This window comes from Molothrus ater, chromosome 12 (genome assembly GCF_012460135.2).
Source record: "Molothrus ater isolate BHLD 08-10-18 breed brown headed cowbird chromosome 12, BPBGC_Mater_1.1, whole genome shotgun sequence".
NCBI classification, from domain to species: domain Eukaryota; kingdom Metazoa; phylum Chordata; class Aves; order Passeriformes; family Icteridae; genus Molothrus; species Molothrus ater.
The window spans coordinates 11,664,370-11,686,298 of NC_050489.2; the positions used below are offsets into that span (position 1 = coordinate 11,664,370).

A 21,929-nucleotide genomic window follows, 5' to 3' on the forward strand; every position below is an offset into this window, starting at 1 on the left:
TGAATAACACAATAAATTACTGTCCATGACAATGGCCATATTTACACCAAAATTTCAGATTAAGGCAGTTGCACCAGGCGCTCAAACTCCCATTACAAGCAAACACTGAATTTTGTACAGATTCCCTGACATCCTTTATTTCTGCTCATTTCTGTTGCTGAATCTGCCTAATTATCTTTTACCCTATAGGGGTAAGGTGATACCTGCTGGTGGCAAAGCCTAAAGCTGGTTCTGGACCCAACCAGCCACAATGATCTTCCTGAGAGCCCTGCACGTTGTGCAGAGAGCAGGCAGGGAGCGAGGCTCACAGGGAGCACGGTGAGCCCTGAGTACAGACCCACACTCTGTGTAGCCTCAGCAGCAGGGGGACCAGAAGCCTTGCTCAGCTGCACTGCCCTGTGCAGGGTCTGTCTCAAAATCCATCATCAAAATGTTTGCTGTAAAGTACTGTGTGGGAGCATAATCACACATGACTAAAATATATAATTATATCTATGCCAAAAAATAGGCTAAAAAATAGTAAAAAATGCTTAGCCAGGAAAATAATGCTTAGTAATTTATTTCTCTTTTCCTTTTTTTTTAAATTTAAAATATATATGAGATACCTTGTCTTCAAGATTAAGTCAGGTTTTGTTTTTTCCTCTTCTATGGCATAAATAAATACTTTCATATATGCAAATGAGGAGAAAATGTGGCCTCTTTCAGCAATAGTAACGATCTGCCTGTTGCTACCTTAAAATCACAGCAATCACATCTGGTAACTGCCCTTTTCTCATGTTTCCACTAGTTTTCAGACTTCCTCTTGTGGTAGCTTGAGACTGCGCATCTGGATGTTTTAAACATACAAAGGAACTGCTGGAGCAAGCAAAAGGGAGCACGGTGCTCAGAGTCAAGATGTGTAGATAAGCAACTGGTGCACTTTGCAGCTAAAGCAACGGAGGGACAGTCGGGAAAAGCTTTTTTCCAAAGAGGAGAGCACAAGTTTAGGCAGAATGAAGACTCACATTGGCCGTGGCTTCGTTTTTAAAGTATTACTCGTCCAAGTTTATCTTTTTAACAGAACTTTAGCCGCGCCGTCACCAATCATTAAGTTTCCTGGAGACAGCACTCCCAAAACAGACAAAGAGCTAGCAGTGGTAAGTGTTGGTTTCATCTTTGCTTTGGATTTCTATTGTTGTTTCATAAGCAGATGTTTCTTTCTTGATTCAGCTGAGGCTAAGGAATGACTGTGGCATTCTTTCCCTGGAGTCTCTGGAAGTGCTAGCTGGCTAGCAAAGGTATCAGCTTTCAAAAGTTAAAACTGGAGCCAAGTAATGCTTCCTCTCTTAAAATTTTTTAAGCCAGCAAAGAAAGTCGGTTTTTTGTTGTTTTTTTTTCCCTTAAGTCTCAAGGTACAAAATATATTCATGAAATCATCATGACTATAATCAAAATATTGCAATGGTAAGAGGGGAGAAGGGCAAATAAGAGACATCTAATTTTTTTACTTAAATCAAGTAGAAGTGAGGGCAGTCGAGACTCCCTTAACGTATATACAGCTTTCAGAAGTGTGTTTTCCAGAATGTTTACTGTGGGTTGCATAAACACTACTTTAAGGGACACTACAACTGAAAGCTGGCTCAAATTTCAGAAGCCATTGTGACTGGTTTTGACTTTGGAAAACAATCTCACCAAGGTTTAAAGAATTTTTTTTCCCAAATCCAATCTGGAACAAAAAAAGGAATTTGTATTTCTGTATATTAGCAAATTATAGCTCTAACTCTACAGCATTTTATTGTAACATTTTTTTAGCCCTGTGGACATTCATAAAAGTGACATTATGGGGAAGTCCATTTAAAGTGAGATTGAGATGGATTATCCTTATTTTAGCATGTAAATTATAGATAAATTATAGACTAATTATTTCTCTTCTTCAGCAGTAAATCCATTTTAAGGAGGATTGAGATAAATTATTCTTATTTTGGGACATAGAGACTGGAAAGTTGGTCACTTTTCTTTAGGAGTTTGTGTGCATCTTGGGAGAGCTTGCCAGGTTAAGAAGGTCTGGGGGAAGGTACAGAGAGAATTTCCAGTTGGGAGCTGTGTCAGAAAGTTTAGGAAAAACAGACAAACTGACCCAAATAGGGCATTCCTCAGCAGTTAACAAAACAAATGCACCCAAGCTTTTGCCTTAGCAGCACAGTAGCCAAGAGCTGGGGGCAGGGGCAGTGCATTTGGGAGAGGAGAGTGGGGTCCCACGTGTCTAAGAGCAATTTAACCACTCTAAGAGAATCTGTTTTCTTTGACACAGCCAGGCTTTTATTTGATAACTGCAATCCACATCTCCCCTCATCTCTGTTTCTTTCAAACAACCTATTTATTATGTGTACTCGGAGGAAAATTACAAGCTGCTTTAACACTGCAGTCCTTCTTTGTCTTTCTTGGGCAATGCTAACTGGCTGCCTTTCCTCACGCCCTCCATCAGGACAGCCCCAACACTCAGCATCAGAACACAAATTGCTATGTTGCAGCTGGACCCTGTTTCATTAATGGGCTGGATCAAAATTCCAGATCACCACAGCTCCCTGCTGACTCCGAGGAAACTGCATTTCACAGCCTAGGCCAAGATGTGGTTTGCATAGACATTACATTTTCTTTAAGATTCTCTCCTCATAGAACAGCTGATCTTGGTCATTTCTCATCTTCAATAAAATCTCCATTTTAGGAAAAACTAAAAGGGGTTGGTTAGCTTTTTATTTAGAATCCTAGCAAGTAAAATTCTTCACCATGGCTCAGTTTAAAGTTTTGATTGTATAGCTTGCTCCCAAACCTAAAATGGCAAGAGCAGCAGCCTGGTTCCTCAGTCAGTCCTGATGTGCAGTCTGCATTACACCAGGTACATCATTGGGGGATGCAAGCAGAAGCATAAGAAAACCCATCAAACTACATGAAATGAAAATTAGGATAGGAACCAAACTGGCTTATTTGATTATGCTCTCAATGCATTTCACATAATTTCCACCAGGCCCTATTAACTATGTGTGGAGAGCAGCTCAGTGGAAGCAAAGATGAAGCCACTGTGTGTCCTTTATTTGCCAGTCCCCAATGAAGAAATAGCACATCAGAGGTTACAAAAATCACAAAAACTAGCCACAGTCTGTGCTCAGTCGTGATGGATGGAAGACCTTCTGAAGGAAATGGTGTAACATCTTGATTAAATCCTTTTCTGAGTAATCCCTGAACCATTTCCTATGCTGGGCAGATGAGGTTGGCCTGGACTTTGAGGAGGGTGGTGAAAGTTAGGCTTGACCAACTGCAGTTGGTCAAATATCCTCTGCTTTATTTTGCCGGTGTTGTGGTTTTATTCTCTGTCTCCTGGGTGAACTTAAGCAATTAATTAGACATATGAAACAAGGTTTCTCTTGGGAATACTTGGTGGCACAAGAACTTAAATGTGCAGTCATTTCATCAGGCTTCTTGTAATCCTGAGTTTGAAATAGTTCTCCCTGATATTCCTCGTCTATTTTTGGCAAATGTACCTTTACCTTATTCAGGTGTTTTCTTCCCTTGGACTCATGGTTAATATCTGGGATACCTGATAGGTGTTTTTCCTGAAGGGTGTTTTTCCTCAGCTGCAGACTGTTTTTACTGGGAAGATCAGTAACTTGCAACCTTCCAGTCTCACAGCACCATTGGCCAGGGCATCCCTCAGCTCTGTGCAGTGCCAAGAACCCATGTGGGTGCACTTTGGGAATACCTGCCATTTCACATGGCTGTAGCTTCTCTTTCATAGAGGGGCATAAAACACTGTAAACCCATCCTTAAGAGAAGGGGAGAAGACTTTTGTGGGTGTTATTTTAAGAGATGATATTAATGTGATTTGTGCCATCTTTTGGGTCCCTTATGACCACTCTTTTTTTAATGAGAAAGAATTTTGTGAACTGCCACCACAGCTGTATCAGAAGCATCAGTCTGGCCATAATGTACTGGAGCATTCAATGGAGTTTTAAGTATGCAAATATTGATTGGCTGCAGTGTCCAAGAAACTGAGATGTTACCAAATACTTTCTTCCTCAGGTCTTTGCAATGTCTGAGTCAAAAGCAAATACATCCAACACTCAAACAACTCTGTTGGTTTGAGTAAAGAATGGGGTTTTTCTTTGCAATCAGTGTGGTCTCATTTGTGGGGTTGCTTTGATTTCTTGAGAAGTTTCTCAATAATGCAGAATCTTCCAAGAAAACATTGCTCAAAGTCTAAAACTGTAAGCAGATTTATATATAATAAAGAAACAAAAAAAAGACAAACCCATTTTTACTTTGCAGTTCTACATTACAGCTCTATGCTCTAATAACTAAAAGCAATTCATTAAGTAAAGGTGATAGCTAAGAATGGAAATGATTGTTTAATTTGCAACATCATGTGATCAAGGATGCTTTGTGTCAATTAAGAAGATTCTGCTGGTCCCTCACTTACTAGTAATTGTAATTTTTAAAAGAAAACTTGCAAATTACAGAAGGGAAGCTAACATGGAATTATAGTACTTATTTATAATGATTAACTATTTATTTTATGAATTTTAAAGTCTTTGTTTTGTGCTTTTTTTTCCCAAGCAATACCTGAATAAATATTATGGCTGCCCAAAAGACAGTTGCAATTTATTTGTCCTGAAAGATACCCTGAAGAAAATGCAGAAATTTTTTGGGCTGCCTGAAACAGGAGATCTGGATCAAAATACTATTGAGACAATGAAGAAACCCCGCTGTGGTAACCCTGATGTAGCCAATTACAACTTCTTTGCAAGAAAGCCAAAATGGGAAAAGAATCATATAACATACAGGTACAGACTGGTAATGGTGGGGTCTGTTCACACATACCCATAGCACTTCCAAGAAATAAAGAAGGCACTTAGAAATGCAGTAGCTGTTCAGAGGGCTAGACAAGAGCCCTTGAGTTAGAACTCCCTGGTGTTTGGATAACCACCAAATGCTCTAACAAATACCTCTGTTGTTTCAAACTGTAATATTAACATTCCGGTTCTGGTTGAAACTGAAGAGGTTTTGGGTTTACTCTTTGCTCTGCAGAGAGCATCCCAAGGGAGCTGGAGCAGGAGCATCTCACCTGCCCATCTGCTCCAGGAGGACCAAAGTACTCATTGATTGCAGAGGCCAAACTCCTCTTCGTTTTGCAGTCCTAAAAATGAGATGATTAAATAAATTTTAAAATCAAACAACTGTATTTCAGACACATACAAACATGAGTTACATCAAGTAACAAGTTCCAACTGTTGCAATAAGTTTGCCATATTCTAGTTTCATCTTCTTCTGATGAGTTAGGGACCAATACAGCCCTCATTGTGGTAAAAAACTCATTACCTTAGGTGGCCCATGGGCAAACATCTACCACCAATGAGAAAAACCAGCAGATTTGTTGCGGCTGCTTGACTTAGTCTAGCTGTTCCCTCACAAGTTTGGATTCAAAGCATTCCCTGGGCTGCACCTAACCTAATAATGACTGAAAAAACCCGTGGCAGCTCTCGCAGCCCCTGCTTGCTGATGTGTTTCCTCTGAATCTTCCTCATCCTCCTTAGGCACAAAGTAGTTTCTCTCACTACGCACATTGCCTGTGCTGCAAAGAACTGGAAACTTGTCCTTACATGGAAAATAACAGGTTATAATATAAGCACTAAGTCCAATTAAAACATACAAAGAAGAAGAAAGCAGCACACTTAAGAGTTTGTCCCTTTCTCAGGTCAGGCCTACAGCTTTGTCTTACATGCTTTTTCCTCCTATTTCCCCATGTATTTTATTGTCATGTACCCCACATACAGATAAAGGATTAGCATTCCACAGGGATTAAACAATATATGGATAGCAACAAAGGTGAGGGAGAAGGGCTGCTTTTCTGTTCTTATTAAAGAGCAAAACAATTCACACTTGAAACTTTCAGTATGTTACTGAGCTCCTTTTCTGGTCTCAGTGCTGATGCAAAACCCAGAATGTTTTGTGCAAGGCCCACTGCCATCCAGGCTTTATAGCCTCTGGGTTTATAATTTTCTTCTTGCTGCTGAGTCAATTCCAAAAGAAAATAAACAGTAAGTGCCACATCTAAACTCATCTCAGAATCAAAGGGAGGTGTTTGGGTCTCAGTGTTACCTCTCAGCTGGTTTCACTGCTGAGCCTCCTCAGTGTGCTGAGCAGTGAACAGCTAACAGAGGGAGGATGTTTGTGTGTTACTTCACTGTTCCTTTTACCTCTAAGGATTATAGGCTACACCCCGGATTTGGACCCTGAGACAGTAGATGATGCCTTTGCTCGAGCCTTTCAAGTCTGGAGTGATGTCACACCGCTGAGATTTAACCGGATACACGATGGAGAAGCAGACATTATGATTAATTTTGGTCGATGGGGTATATTTTTCTATTTTTACTTATGTTTTTGGTTTTGTTCCTGTCATTAATCCTCAGTTTAGAATGATCCACCCTCAATAAGTAGCATCCATGAGCCTTTCTGGCAGGCCTTGTCCTAGCTCACACTTGGCTCATATAAGCTAAGATCTAATTCCACTAAGACTTTTTCTTATACATTAGAAAGAGAGAAGTATTTATACAATATACTTACACTATATTTATCTTTCCAAAAGAGAATTGCTAGGGGCAACATTTTATTTTTAAATTTACAAATCAGAAATAGAACTGAGACATATTGGTATAGATCTTCAGATGGTGTGAGCTGGCTTCCTGCCACAGAAGAAATGGAATGCCATCATACCATTTATTTATAGCTCTGTATATCTGTAGTTATAGTTCTGTTTATCTGTTTTCCAGTGATAGTGGTGAGGGTTCTAACATATTAGAGCTTAAAAAATGGATTTTTGACTTCCAGTTTTGACTCTATAGCTGGTTTCCATTCTCTTATCATGGCAGAATGCAAGCTTTCAATGCATTCTTTGACCTTGAAGAATTTAAAATAACTGAACTATGGTTTGAGTACAGCTGATGATGGGTGACTTGATTCATTTTCATTGTGCATGTCTTCTCAATTAATTTTGGTTTCCCCTGAAAAAAATTTTTATGGCTTTTACAGTGTAAACATGGGACATTTAACTTCTTCTGGATAGTCACAGAATTTTTAATACTAATGAAGATACTTCTGCAGCCAATTTCTTGGGAGGTAGACTTTGGAAGTTAAGTGAACAGTTCAAAGAACAACTGAGCTCTTTGTAAAAGCTTTCATTTCAAGCTGGTTTTCTTTGCTTTAGCTACTGATGAGTTGACCTCAAAAGCTGCAGAGATTCTGTACACTCAGGACTTCAGATCCTCATCCAGACTGGCTCAGTTTGCAAAAAAAAAAAAAAAAAGTCTACAAAAGCAGAAGTGTTTCTGCTGGTTTTAGTACTTGGCTATAGCCAGCTAAGAAACTGTGGGCAAAGAGCTCCTTCCACATTCACTCATTGCAATCACTTTACTGCAGGTCAGATTCATAGGGGCTGAGACATCCATGAGGTTTCTTCATTTTTAACCCTTCTCTTAAGTAAAGGCTCTACTTTGAAATAAATGGGAGGTGCAGCACCTAATATAGGTCAAAATCCTGTACTTCACAAGAGACACACTGGTCTCCTGAAGGGAATTAACTGAGCTAGTATTAGGAGTGACACCAGCCTGAAATCAGTATAACAGAGGAGAGAATCAGGCCTGTGTATTTAGGGCTTCTGTTAAATGCCAAGACATCAGACCAAAAGCCCAGAAATGATGCAAGTGGAGATGCTGGCAGCCAGCTTTGATGCACAGGTCAGTGTGGTGGGAGAGCTATGAATACCAGGGCTATGCCTGTGCCAGCCTCCTTTCCCACAAGTGGTGAACTTCCAAGAAAATCCTACAGTGTAATATCAGCAGAGCTGCTTAACCTGCTGCTGCCCTGTGAGCTGCTGAGTCCTGGAGTGCTTGGAGTGAAGGAGGAGCAGGCTCCTTCAGGGCTCAGAGCAGCAGGAGCAAGCTGTTTTTACAGAGCCCACTGCTGAGACAGCCAGCTGTGCCTTCCTGCTGGGGCACTGAGTACCCTGCACAAAGGAAAGCAAAGGAAAGGGCACAGCAACATCAGCTGCAGCAGAGAAGAGCAGCCTGCAAAGTGAAATCTGCCTTCACTTTCCAATCTCTGTGTTGGAGAGTGGCAGGAACTACCTGAAAATATCCCTCATACACCATTTTTAAGTTACAACTCCTTATCAGCCCCCACCAAGAAACAGCACTGTGTGTGCAGTCATACATCTCAGGTACTACACTGCACTGCTCTTCACAATTTTTGATTTCTTTCCACCACACTTAGGAGATATAAAACACCATCCTGTGACAGCTGCAGTGCTGACACTTCATGTTCTTTGTAAGAACTGGCTGCTTCTCTTCTGGATCAGTCTTTCTAGTACAACCCAAACCAGTAAATTCACTCACTAAAGTATTCTGCTGCTGTCTTGGATGGGAAAGGACACATGATAATCATCATTCATGTATAGGCTCTGCCTGAGATCATTAGAAACTGCTCTTTTTTGTCTGCTCACTCCTGCAGAGCATGGTGATGGCTATCCCTTTGATGGCAAAGATGGGCTCCTGGCTCATGCCTTTGCACCAGGACCAGGAATTGGAGGAGACTCCCATTTTGATGATGATGAGCTGTGGACTCTTGGGGAGGGACAAGGTACCAGACTTTTTCATGTTTCAGAACATATGGCCCGCTGGCTGCTCTATTTTAATGCTGCATTAAATGCTTTCTTTGACTGTCAGTAAATATTAGGAGGTGAAAATTCATTTACATAATTTAAAAATTCTGCCATTAAAAAAACGCTATCCATAAGTAACTTATCTATGCATTAGTACATATTCCAGCACCAATACTGTATTCATAAATCTCCATGTGACAAACTGAAATAAACCCCAGGATCTGGGTGTGTCTGTGTTTCCACCCTGTCCCCTCTGCTACAGCAAATGTCATGCAAGCCCCATTGGAAATACCAAAGTGGTTTATGAGGCACAAGGCATGTTCAGCTCATGTTCAGCTGCTGCCTGGAACCTTTGAAACTATACTGAACATTTTAGACCATATTACTTAAGAAACTAAATTACTAAATATATTAACAGCACCTTTTTAACTTTGCCTTGCCATAGTAACAACATATATATTTTTCTGGGCTGATTCTAACACTTCACCATGAGTAATATCCATGGAATTTTTTTAAAATTACCAGTTTATATTTCAGCTATGATCATCTTGCCAATAGAGAGACCAGCCGCATATTGAATTTCAAAGTGAAAATTCAGACTGCATTTCTGTATCAGTACCTTCCAGGAAAAGAAGATGTCCAGAAACTGTATTTTTTGTATCAGTGGGTGGCTAATTTCACCACTGCATTTGTTCTCCTTATAGTGGTCAGAGTGAAGTATGGAAATGCAGATGGTGAATATTGCAAATTTCCCTTCTGGTTCAATGGCAAGGAGTACAACAGCTGCACAGATGCAGGACGCAGTGATGGATTCCTCTGGTGCTCCACAACCCAAGACTTCGATGCAGATGGGAAATATGGATTTTGTCCCCATGAGTGTGAGTAGACAATGATTCTACTGTTTTTATTCTGGTAAACTGTTCCGTTTTTCTTTGCTCATCCACTTCTTCTTGTGCTTTTCTCACTTCTTTCCCTTTCAGATAAAGGAATTAATGTCTTTCAGAAATCATAACATACCACTATCTGTACAAAATTATTATAAGTCCATAAAAACTTCTAATGTTTTAGAAGTTTTCATGGACTGTATTTCATTTCTGCCTTTTTTGGAATTTGAACAGAACTCTCTCTCACAAGAATTTTATTTCATATTTGGAAACATTAATTTGCAGATTAGACAAAATGCATAATGTCATCATGTAGCCATAACTTTTTAAAATTTTTAAAGTATACAAGATTATCATTATTATCTTTCAAACGTATTTATGACAATATGTTTCCTGTTAAAACAACAGGAACACATATTTCTGTGTTTGAAAATCTTGATGAGTCTTTACAGCTTGAGGATATAGCATTTCAGACAATTTATTGGTATGAGTGTAAATTTCAGCTCCTGTACATCACAGAGGAAACCTTTAGAGAAGCAATAAAGTATAATTGGCTGTAGCCTACTGAGATAATTAATCAGCAGAGAGAAGAGTAGAGATGGTAAGGTGCTTTCAGCCACCTGTTCCACCTCCTGTTTGCTAGTTCCTAGCACATATATAACAGCCATTCCCAGTACTGCAGTTTCCACATCCATTTTTTCCCCTTTGTACATAACCAACTATTAGCTTTAGGGAGGGTTTCATCAATCTTTACCTTTCATATCAAGCCCTGGGTCACTAAAACTCCTGCCTACTACCCCTGGGTCATAACAAATAGGAGAGTTTTGAAAGAGAACAAACCAGAAAGCAATGGTGCTTTTTTCCAGATTCATGCTAATCCTGCTTGAAACAATAGTACTAAACTTACAATATTATGGCTACATGCAGTCAGTGCAAGGAAAGAGAATGCAGATGGCTGAAAGAAAATCAGTGATGCCTTAAACTAACAACACATGTTCAGGGGTTTGCCAGCCCAAGAGTGCTCATGTAGAGCCCAACATGTCCCAGCACACAAGTCCTGTCACACATGTACCTGTATTAATATGTATATGTCTGAAAAGAAATGCATTTTTCAAAAGTTTGCAGGTATGTGTACATAGAAAAAATTCAAAACAGGATTCTCCATAATCCTGTCGTAGTCAAACACTAAATGCATTCCTGCTTGACAAATTTTTGGGCTTTTTCAAGCAGGACCACACAGTTTCAAATACAAGATTATGTATTTTCTGCATCAGGATGGTGGTGGTTTCCAAAGACAATCTGTTCTAGAACATACCATTCTTCTAGCCCTAATGTGATAAAAAGTTATTCTTTAATTTCAAAACCCCTAATTACCTGTTATAGGTCACATTTAGGGCAGAGATCTACCCTGGTGACAGCTATTTATACAGCTATAGAGGATGAACCAGCAGGAGTATGAACTTTACACAGACTGCAATTAATTTTTTTAAAAGTTATTTTTAGTGGTATGACTCTCGGGATATTTACTTCAGCAGGCTATAAGTGTGCACATGCAGATAACTGCACAATAATTTTTTTTTTTTTTGTGAAACTGCCATCTCCTTCATTTCCCACCTTTCCCCAAACCTCCTCTTCCTCAGGTTAATTCTTTCAGCCAGAAAAGATAAAAATTTGGCTCATTTCTTTAAAATACTGCAAGCACTCAGATAGAGTCAGAAGGAAGCCCAGATTATAGGCAGCTGGAGAACTGGAAATCCACATAGCCTGACTCATACACCTTTGTAACATCCTAAAGTCATGCAAGGCTGAAAATGTGAGCAGTGAAGCCCTGTCAGAGAGGGCTGGTTCTGAAAGTGAAGTTCCTGGAAATGCCAGTGTCAAGGTTTCTGAAATGGAGCAGAAGGGTTTCAGCCTTTTGTTTCTGATGTAATTGTTTTGCAAGACCCATGAACAGTTATGCACAGATGTTTCTTATTAAATGCAGAGTGGCATTGTTCACTCATTATTCCAAGGCACCATTTGCTAAACCCCATCTAATACATTCAGATAGGGGAGGATTTACATCAGACACTCTGTGCTGGGGGCAGCATTCCTGGTGTTGGCCTTTGTTTCTCTCATGCTTAACTCACTGAAGTTAGTTTCAATTCTTCTCATTATAGAGCCACAGTGCATGTATGGCAACATCTTCACTGCTATGGTGCTGCACCAGGCTTCTGTAAAGCCAATCCCAGATCTGTACCCCAAATTTGTAAACTGATTGAACTATAGTTTGTCAAAGCAAAAGGTAAAGCAGAAAGTTATGTACCTACTACACAAATCTTATACAGGTGTGCTGAACTTCTTTGGGATCCAGGGATCTTGATATCTCTCATTTCCAAACTCCACTGACACTGCAGGCAGTTTAGGCTCCTAACTTTGGTCCTCCAAGATCGAACAATCTGCTCTCTGCCTGTCCCTGCCTCACACTCACCCCAGCTCCTACAGGCTGCTGCCTGTCAGCTCTCCCTGGCAGAGCCCTCCTGGAGCTGCAGCCACCTCCACCTTGGATCTGTGCCACGGGGGTTTTAGCACCTTTCCAGCCTGAGGTTTCCTGACATCACAACTGGTTGATTTTTCTAGGAAGAGCTAAAAGTGAAGTTCACATATCAGTAATGCCCAGTCTGAATTTGCTCTCATGTCAGTGTATCTTCACCAGTTTTTAAATTGCTGAGCTTACCATGAGGCAGAACAAGGCCCTTTAAGATCCCCTTACAAGTAAATTGCCCCTTTGTTTTGGGGAAACTGCCCCAGTCTCCAACTTTCATTAACATTAAAGTAATTTTATAGTAAGGAGGGGGGATTGAAAACTTAATAAACCATTTTTGTTACCATCATATGATGTAGCCTCAAGCAAAAAGAAAAACTGCATTCTGACTGTGACTCAGAAAGGCTGCATGCAAACTGAGACTGGCTTTCCATATGGTTTTTGCAACTTAGCCACATGTAAACCAATATAAAAAAGGCTATTAAAATGCAGAGTTTGCCAGACCTAGAGCTGGAAGCAGCTCATGGTAAATGAGTCATCTAAACAACTCAGTTTAACTTTGCTCTCCAATTCTATCATTACTTCAAAAAAATATATAAAGTCCTTCTCCAATCACAATAGCCACAGTCCTACTTAATGCCCCTTTCCTATCTTAGTACAGCATCTGAGACAAAAAACAACATTTGCAGGTTGCTTTTTTGGGAGCACAGTGTGTGCTGCAGACAGGACCCCGTCCATGCCCAGGATGGAGAAGGATAGAATCACTCTTGAAGGCAGAGCAGAAGTGTGTGAGCCAGGCCTGCAAAGCTCCAAGTCCTCTCATTAGTGGGACTGGAACTTCTATAACTTACTGCTTCATGTCCCTCATGCTGTGGCCAATTACTGCTCTAAGTGTAAAAGGCAAAATGCACCATCTGTGTCACAATATCCCACTGTCAGAACCCTTTCCCAATCACCCTTAGGCCAGAAGAGGTCTGAGGGGTTTATTTGGTGTTACTCTAAAGAAGCACACACATAAACAATGCCTCTTCCTACTGATGCATCAGACTAAGCAAAAGCAAAGCCCCTCAGACCCTATACAAACACTGAGGCTGCAATGGCTGTTGAGTCATCAAAAACAGCACCAAAGTTAGAATTAACCTGCCAAGCTTCCCACATACATATTTGGATTTAAACTGGATGAGAGAAAGGGGAAAAGGTGCCCTTGGACACCTTAAAAGGGCTAAATCGTGTAGTGCCCTTCTTAAAACTCCAGGAGAATTAGCATATGAATGCATGAAGGACTTTTCATCTCTGTTCAGGGCAAGGCCTGGAGCAGTTTGTTGCTTTCACAGTCTCCTCTGACCAGCACATGGCACAGCACATTGTCCTACCACAGAGGAGTCCCACTGATAGAACAGCCAGGAGAAGACACAGTCAGATTCACAAGATGTCTGATACTCCAAGCCACCTGCATTTTCACAGAATTCAATTTGAACACGCTTTTTTTTTTTTAAACATCAGCATGTGAGATTGTATTTGTCTTCCTCTAGATATTCCAGGAAGTTTAGTAAAATCCTAAATCCTGTCCCAGAACTCAAGTTATTTTAATCTGAACCATTTTAATCCCTCATCCATGAGAAAGGTTTCTGGTTCTCAGGGTTGAGCCATGGGGCCTTGTTTGTGTATATGGACTGACAATAAACACTCTTCATCCCCTCCCCCAGAAGACCAATACAAAACCTTCAGGAGCACTGACCAAGCAAAGGACAGGAGAAGCCTCCAGTGTTCAGCTTTCTTGGACCAGTCATACTTGTCCTCTCCAGCTTCCCTATTGAGTGGCTGAGCAGAGATTCTCAGAAATGAGAAGCAAATATAGAGAAGAACTGACAGGTTATTATTCAATTTTACTGTACACCAGCATTTTAAGCAACTCTTCCCAAATCTGCCATTCCAGCCAACATCTCTGACAGAAGGCAAATGAATCAGCACAGAGCTCAGGAACATGAGTGACATGCTCAGAACCCAGTTTCTAAGTGCTATTTTAAGAAGGAATATCAAGTTTGTGTTATGAGTTTGTGCTGAGATCAATCAGTCATTCCCTTCTGTACACTTGTGAGGCTGTAACAGCCCTGGTCTCTCTTGCCAAGGCATTTCAGTGCTGGTGTAAAACAGAGGTTCTGAGTGTGAAGCACATCACATCTGATGGGTGTCCACTGTCTGTCCAGACCTGGGCACATTCCCACAGGCACACTGGGATTCCTTGTTGATACTGAGCTATGTGTATTCACATTTTCCCTACTCTTCTCCCTGCAGCACTTTTTACAATGGGTGGCAATGGTGATGGGCAGCCATGCAAGTTTCCCTTCAAATTCCAAGGCCAGTCCTACGAGCAGTGCACGACAGAAGGCAGGACAGACGGGTACCGATGGTGCGGGACCACTGAAGACTACGACAGAGATAAGAAATATGGATTCTGCCCAGAGACTGGTATGAGGAACGTTGCTTGCCTGCTCATTGTTTTAACAAGTCTCCTTTGGCACACTTTCACCAGAGCACACAAAAGTTGATGAGTTAAACAAAATTTCAGCAAGGTGGCCAAGGATGTAACTGGAACAGGAGCAATCTGCTGGTGTATCCCAGCACAGGTTTGTCAGGAACACAAATGGCAATGAACCTACAAATGCCTGGCTACCACTGCAGGATAATTACAAGCAGATTACAATTTGTTAATGGCCCTGGAAGGGAAGTCTCTTGAGACAGAAGAAAGTATGAATATTATTTTAGCTTAATACTTACAATGTACACTTGTAAAAAGGAATCCTGTTTAGTACGTTAAACTTGTGTTAATAGATCTTTTCAGCAATTCAAAAAAGCAAAGTGAAATGGTTTAGCCATGAAAAGAAATTTCAGCTTTCTTCACACTTTTTCATACTTCCTAACTTGAGTGTTACTATATAAAGGAAAAAAAAATTAATTTATAGTGTTGAATAGCTTGGCAGGTATTCATTTTGTGACACTAGAGCCATAAGCATAGAGATGAAGTGAACCATGGCAGCTCTAAAATCTCTGTCTTTTAACAGAGCCAATGGGAAGCTACATTCAAACCTACATGCATCCTGCTTTTTGATTTTTTGGGGTCTCTTGAAAATGGCCTTAGAAAGACTTGTACCTGCACATACAAGTATTATTTCTTATATACTACTGCCATATACTACATAGATGAGAACACAGGAAACTTTCTCAAGTTTCTGCAAACATAATGGATTAAAAAAAGTTATCCCCATTTAATACATCCTTTTCTTTAGAAAATGTTTAAAATCACATGATTTTCAACAGTATTCTGCTGTTTTTATTATATTATATTAAATATTATATTTATATTATAGATTATATAGATTGTATATAATATAATATTATATATATATATATATTATATTATATTATATTATATTATATTATATTATATTATATTATATTATATTATATTATATTATATTATATTATATTATATTATATTATATTATATTTATTAGGATATATAAAGCTTTTTCTTCAGTGGGACACCCTCCAGCCAGGTGGATATTTAACAGCTCTTTAACCTTTCTGACACTAACCCTACCTTCCGCCTAACACTTTAAAATAACACCAGGAATGAGCATTTAAAGATACTTGCTGCACAATCACCTTCCAAAGAAGATAAAGCAGAGAGTTATCTCACAATTCAAGCTGTACCATCACAATAACATTTGCAAAAAATGTGTGGGAGCTGAAACTTCAGTGCAAATGTATTAGCCAGTCTCCTAAAAAATAAAGTGAATTTAAGTATTTTTATGTAGCCACATCTTTAGCATTTGTTGTTTTCTCCACAGATAGTCTTAGTAGAATGCGTAAGTTCAACTGCTGCTTTCCCAGAGCTGGGAACATGAGTCCAGGGCTCCTTCTCACCCCCACCAAAACTATTGGCAAGTCTATGGCAATCGCAATGTGTAGAACTTTTCCTTTTTAATTCTGTCAGGCAACTTTCAAACATTCCTTTTAACCTTACTCTTTTTAGGAGTAGGAAGGACGCACTAGTTCTGCTTCCTTCCTGCTTTAGTGCAGTTAAGGAGACGCAAAAGGGACCCCCTCCTCACAGTGTTTTCCTGTCATTTTGCACAGCCATGTCAACAGTTGGTGGGAACTCCGAGGGCGCTCCCTGTGTGTTCCCCTTCATCTTCCTTGGGAACAAGTACGAGTCGTGCACGAGCGCGGGGCGCAGCGACGGCAAGCTCTGGTGCGCCTCCACCAGCAGCTACGACGACGACCGCAAGTGGGGCTTCTGTCCCTGACCAAGGTGACACCTCCTGTCACAGCACAGGGCTCGCTGGGCAGTGCCCATGGCAGCACCTCTGCAATCATGTCACGCTCATCGCTCCAGCAATTTGCATTTTGCTGAAATCTCAGCAAAATCCCTGGACTGAAGCGTGAGATGACAGCTAGAGTCACACCCAGAGCTTGTCTGAAATATTGAGATTTTCTAAAGCTATAGTGATGCAGGATCCTTCCAAAATTCAAAACCATGAAATAAACTAATGAATAATTAGATTTTTTTCCCCACCAGTTTTTTCTTCTGAGGCTAAAAACCACAAGTGCTATAGTATTTCACTAGTATGCAATAAATTATACACTGATACAAATTAGGAGCAAACACTAAATGTAAAAAATTAATACATTCGTGAGTGATATTGGGAAGGATGAAAAACATAGTCAAAAAGTGAGACAGTATAAAGTTTATGTTCACACCCAGAGCTCATCTGAAATATTCAGATTTTCTAAAGCTATAGTGATACAGGATCCTTCCAAAATACAAAACCATTAAATAAATTAATGAGTAAATAGATGTTTTTCTCCCCACCAGTTTTTCCTTCCAAGGCTAAAAGCCACAAATAGTTATAGCATTTTGCTAGTATGCAGTAAATTATACACTGATACAAACTAGGAACAAACACTAAATGAAAAAAATTAATACATTCATGAGTGATATTGGGAAGGATGAAAAACATAGTCAAAAAGTGAGACAGTATAAAGTTTATGTGATTAGTATCATTATTTAAAATTATTTTGGTTAATATTTGCTATATTTTAACTTGGGCAAAAGGCTTTTTACATATTTACAAATAAATACTAGACTTGGGGGGTTATTCTAGGAAGAAAGAAATGTGACAAATTTCAGAGACTTTTTGGGCATAATTGATAAAATCTCATTCTATGATATAAGGTTATTTCTAACCTAACAATATTTGGTACACCAGTACTGATTCAGAGCCTGTTTTCAGAGGCACATATTTACAAACCTGTTTATCACTTACAAGCCACTTCATGGTGAAAAGGAAGATTTGATATCTAGATTACAAGTACAATTCTTCTGTACCTAAAAGAGATGTCCAAAGTTATTTGCTACACTTCCTTTTCTCACACAAGTATTAAGGCTGTGCTCAGAGTCACTTGCATGGGAGACAGCAGCCAAGATCACCCACAAAGGAAGGTTTTAGAATCTCTCCAGTGAAATGTCATTATTGGCAATAGGTGCGACGTTCCCCATGGGAGGCTGTAAATATTAAGCTTTATTATTTATTGTGAATAACCTGTGTGGTGCAATTCTATTTAAATGCAAGCAGCTAACACTGTCTTCCTGTGTCATTCAGGGTACAGTCTCTTCTTGGTTGCTGCCCATGAGTTTGGCCATGCCATGGGATTAGAGCACTCCGAGGACCCGGGAGCTCTCATGGCCCCCATCTACACCTACACCAAGAACTTCCGGCTCTCTCAGGATGACATTAAAGGGATCCAGGAGCTGTATGGTAAAGTCCTCCCCCATCAGCAGAACTCTTCAGAAAATCAGCCAGCACAGGTTGAAGTCTGGGACTCAGGATTTGCAGTAAATTACAAACAGCCCAATCCCACCAATGCCAGAAATATCCTCTGCTCCTTTCCCCCTGCTTTCTTCATATTACCAGGCCTCCTACTTCAATCAAATATCACAACTTAAGGATGACAGATCACTAAATTTACTGAATGAAAAGGAGCATGAAAAGAAAACACCCCATAAACAAAATTTTAGATAAAATCTTCTAGCGTCTTTACTGGGACAATGAAATGCCATGTTTGTCTCTAGTTTGAAATACCTGAAATGGGTGGGCTTGGATGTTACTTTCTTTCAAAACTCTGAGCTTCCCAGATTGTGGCCCTCTGCAAGAGGGGAAGGACATTGTTTCCTGTGTCCCAGCTTGGAAACAGCTCACATTGCCTTCCCACAATTCAAGCTATACCATCACGATAACATTTGCAGAAAGTGTGTGGGAGCTGAAACTTCAGTGCAAATGTATTAGGCAGACTCCTAAAGAAAAAGTGAATTTAAGTATTTTTATGTAACTACATCTTTAGCATTTGTTGTTTTCTCCACAGATGGTCTTAGTAAAATGCATAAGTGGTATCATGATTAAGATTCCTTCCATGGATACATTTTCCACCTTGCAGAGGCACCAGTACACTACAGTCAATTAAGCAGTCATTGCCATATTCCATTTCTCTTTCTGTGCTTGTCACTTTTCTACTGAGAGATCTTTTTAACTGTGACTATATTCTACAGTATTCCCCACCTCAGAAATTTTAATAAGAATATGCCAAAAATATTATCACATGAGACAAAAATCTGATTTGAATCTTCATTATTCCTTGTTCTTAGCGGCTTTAATTAAGAATGGGAATTGAGACATGGTCAAGAGTAAGTGAGATTTCTGAGCCCATACTGTGTATCTTTGATAAGAGTTCAGAACTTAACCCAGGTGTCTTAAAGCATGCTTCAAGATCCAAGATGAAACCATCTTTCTTCGTCTTTTTAACTCATATAACCCTTATACAGCTTTCCATGTAAAATAAGGATTCAAGAAAAACTTTTCTCACTTTGTTATTATCACAAATCAACTACACTCAATTTTTTTCTCATACAGTAAATTAACCCAATGTCTGAGAAAAAGAGGCAAATGCCTCAAGCCAAATAATAATACCAAATAAAATAAACCAGATGGCAAAATGCATGCTCTGAAAAGCACAGTTTGTTTCTTGGTGAGGGCAGAAAGATCATACAAATGGCTCAAAATGCAGCTTTGTAACTTGCCAAATATTGGCACTTCTTTAAAAAAAATAAATCTGCTTTGACATCTTTCTCAGCTGAGCTGCACATAATTCTGAGTACAAGGACTTTGAAATCTTTATCTTTATTCTTTCCTTCTTTTTAGAAGCCAGCAAAATAAAAACTGTAATGTTCACTTCTGAACCCAGTATAGTCACTTGTAGTTATCTCTCAGTTTAAACAGGCAGCTCAGCCCAGCCAGACTCACACAGGTCCCACGTCTCAAATGAGGCCACAGAGAGGATAAAGGCAGGAGTGGAAGTCAAGGTTTCTTCAGCTCTGCTCAACCACCCTTCTTCTGAAGAGTTCTCATTATCAGTTTTTCCTCCTTCAAGAACCCTCTCCAAATGATTGCCCTTTTAGAAACCATGGCAGCTCTTGTTCTCCACATAACCTGTGCAGCCGTTCATTTCCATGTGACAAAATGTCTCTGTTCACCATCACAGAGGTGTCACCTGATGTGGGGCCAGGACCAGGACCAGGCCCAGGCCCACAGCCAACCCTTGGACCTGTCACTCCAGAGCTCTGCAAGCATGAAATTGTGTTTGATGGAGTAGCACAAATTAGAGGAGAAACGTTTTTCTTCAAAGACAGGTAAGTGAGATAAGTTGCTTATCAAGAGAACCTCAAGTGAAGGAATCTGTGAGACCTATTCACCAAAATCTAGAAATTTGTTATCAGGCACAACATCCACCCTTTGTTTGTGTGTTCAGAGATGGGTAAGTGTCCTGATCAACTCCTAAGGAAATGGAAATGGTTTCATTCAGGCTGAGTCCAAAGTCATTAAGTAACAGCATTATGTGACTCATGGGTGCTGTAACAACACATCAAGGGCACTGGTGATTGGGATAGGCCACATGTGTGCAAAGCCTCCAAGACAGAAGGCACCAAAGGCATTTTGGATGCAAAAGCAGGAACATTCCTCATAAAATCAGGTGGCAGCTCAGCTGCAGCTCCCCCTGCCTTTGCCAGAGCCTGTGTTACCCAACTGCTCAGCAATGAAGAGCATCTCCTAAGGAGTACTGGGACTTGGCAGCACCATTGTGAGAGACACTAAAGCTCCTTTCTCTAGCTCCTTTTTCAGCAAGATATATGAAGCATTTATTACTATGCTGCATGATTTAACTCTACTTACCAGCTTTCAGTAACAGAAAAACCAGGATTAGTTAGTTGATTTTTAAAGGTAAATACCATGATTCCATGTATTTCCCTTTAGATCAAATCTATATGATATCCAGCATAATGGTGCTTTAGGTTTGAAGTTGGACTTAATCTTTATCACAGGCTTTGTGTTTTAGCAATACAGAAATGGAATTTAAACTTTCTGCTAGTAAGAAGCCTCAATTGGTCTATGGGGATCACCCTGATATCTTTTGTATTCTTTCTCTTGGCCCTGTCAGCAGCAGGCCATGACTCCAGTGATCCCTGCTGGCAAGGAACATTCTTTCCTTGGCCACCAAATGGCCCCATAGTAGCCACAGATCCGCCTCACACAAAGCCCCACAGCCCCATACCAAGTTTGCCAAAAACAGCGCCCACTTTTGCTAATTTAGTCATCAGAGTGCTGAAGTATTCACCTGAGCTCAGAATGTTCAAAGGAAAAACATTCTCACAGCAGTAAAACCCCTACCACGTTCCACACCATTCCCAGCTTGTCCTTTGCTCACTCGTGGCCCTGGGTTTTCAGCCAGACCTCCACCTTGCTTCTGCCCTTGCAAACCAGCAGTCACACACAGGAACAATGTAAAATCTATTCCTAAACCAGCAGAGTGATCCAATATTCTATATAATCCCAACAAAATAGAAGTACTTTGCATTTAGACACAGTTGGTCTAAGAACTATGCAAATACCAAAACTATCTGTTCAGACTGGCTCAGCCTTCATCCAGCATGCAGCAAAAGCAGACAACTGTTGAATTGTTTTGCTCTGGAATGGCTTTGCCTGTCAGTCTTGCAGCTTTCCAAGTATCAGGCAAACAGCATTGTGACTCACTTTTGGAATTCAAGAAACAACTGTCTCTCATGTGTCGTGTGACTTTTATGATTCATGAAAATTACCAGAGAATCCAACTGTCACATGGCAAAGAGAGTAAATAGCAAAAAGGAGGTCAGAGATGATTAATTCTTTCCAAAAAAAAACCATTTCCCTCCCCACCTCAAATCAAGGAAAGGAAATTACCAGGAAATGGGAATTACAGGAATTATGGCTGTTAGGCATAGAGAACAGTTGAGCTTTTCTATTGGGCACAGAATGCCCAAAAACAGCATTTCCACAGAAGGTTTTCTTCTGAGAGTGAACAAAAGTTCACACTTTTAAATTTATCATTTAAATTTATCTCTAAAAAGACCCACTTTCAATAACTGCATATAAAAATCATCATCATCATCATTGCAAATACAGATTATGTCAAAATATGACGTAAATACCCAGTGTAACTAAATTATTAAATCTGTCTATAAACGTAATATTAAGATTTATTATGGATGAGTTAAAACATTTTATTATGTTCAAGCTGAAATGAAAAAGCCAAATAATAATTTCACCATTTCCTCAGTAAGATGTGTAGAAATATAAATACCTTCTACCCAATTCAAAAACAAAATAAAATTCATCTTTGACAAAGTTTCCCTTTCCAAAAGAAAATCTCACCAATTTAACAAGTCCCTTGAAATGTGTGG

General features: G+C 39.9%; 1 protein-coding gene across 1 annotated transcript in view; it reads left to right on the forward strand.

Annotated features, from left to right (window-relative positions):
- Positions 1–890: 890 nt before the first annotated feature.
- The window catches only part of MMP2 (matrix metallopeptidase 2), a 28,812-nt gene continuing 7,773 nt past the window's right edge, over positions 891–21,929 (forward strand). Inside the window, 10 exon segments of the mRNA XM_036390633.2 lie at positions 891–1,136; positions 4,591–4,817; positions 6,238–6,386; positions 8,539–8,667; positions 9,394–9,567; positions 14,393–14,566; positions 16,238–16,401; positions 16,403–16,412; positions 17,764–17,919; positions 19,697–19,844. Coding sequence (XP_036246526.1) covers positions 993–1,136; positions 4,591–4,817; positions 6,238–6,386; positions 8,539–8,667; positions 9,394–9,567; positions 14,393–14,566; positions 16,238–16,401; positions 16,403–16,412; positions 17,764–17,919; positions 19,697–19,844 — 1,475 coding nt within the window. The 5' untranslated portion in view covers positions 891–992.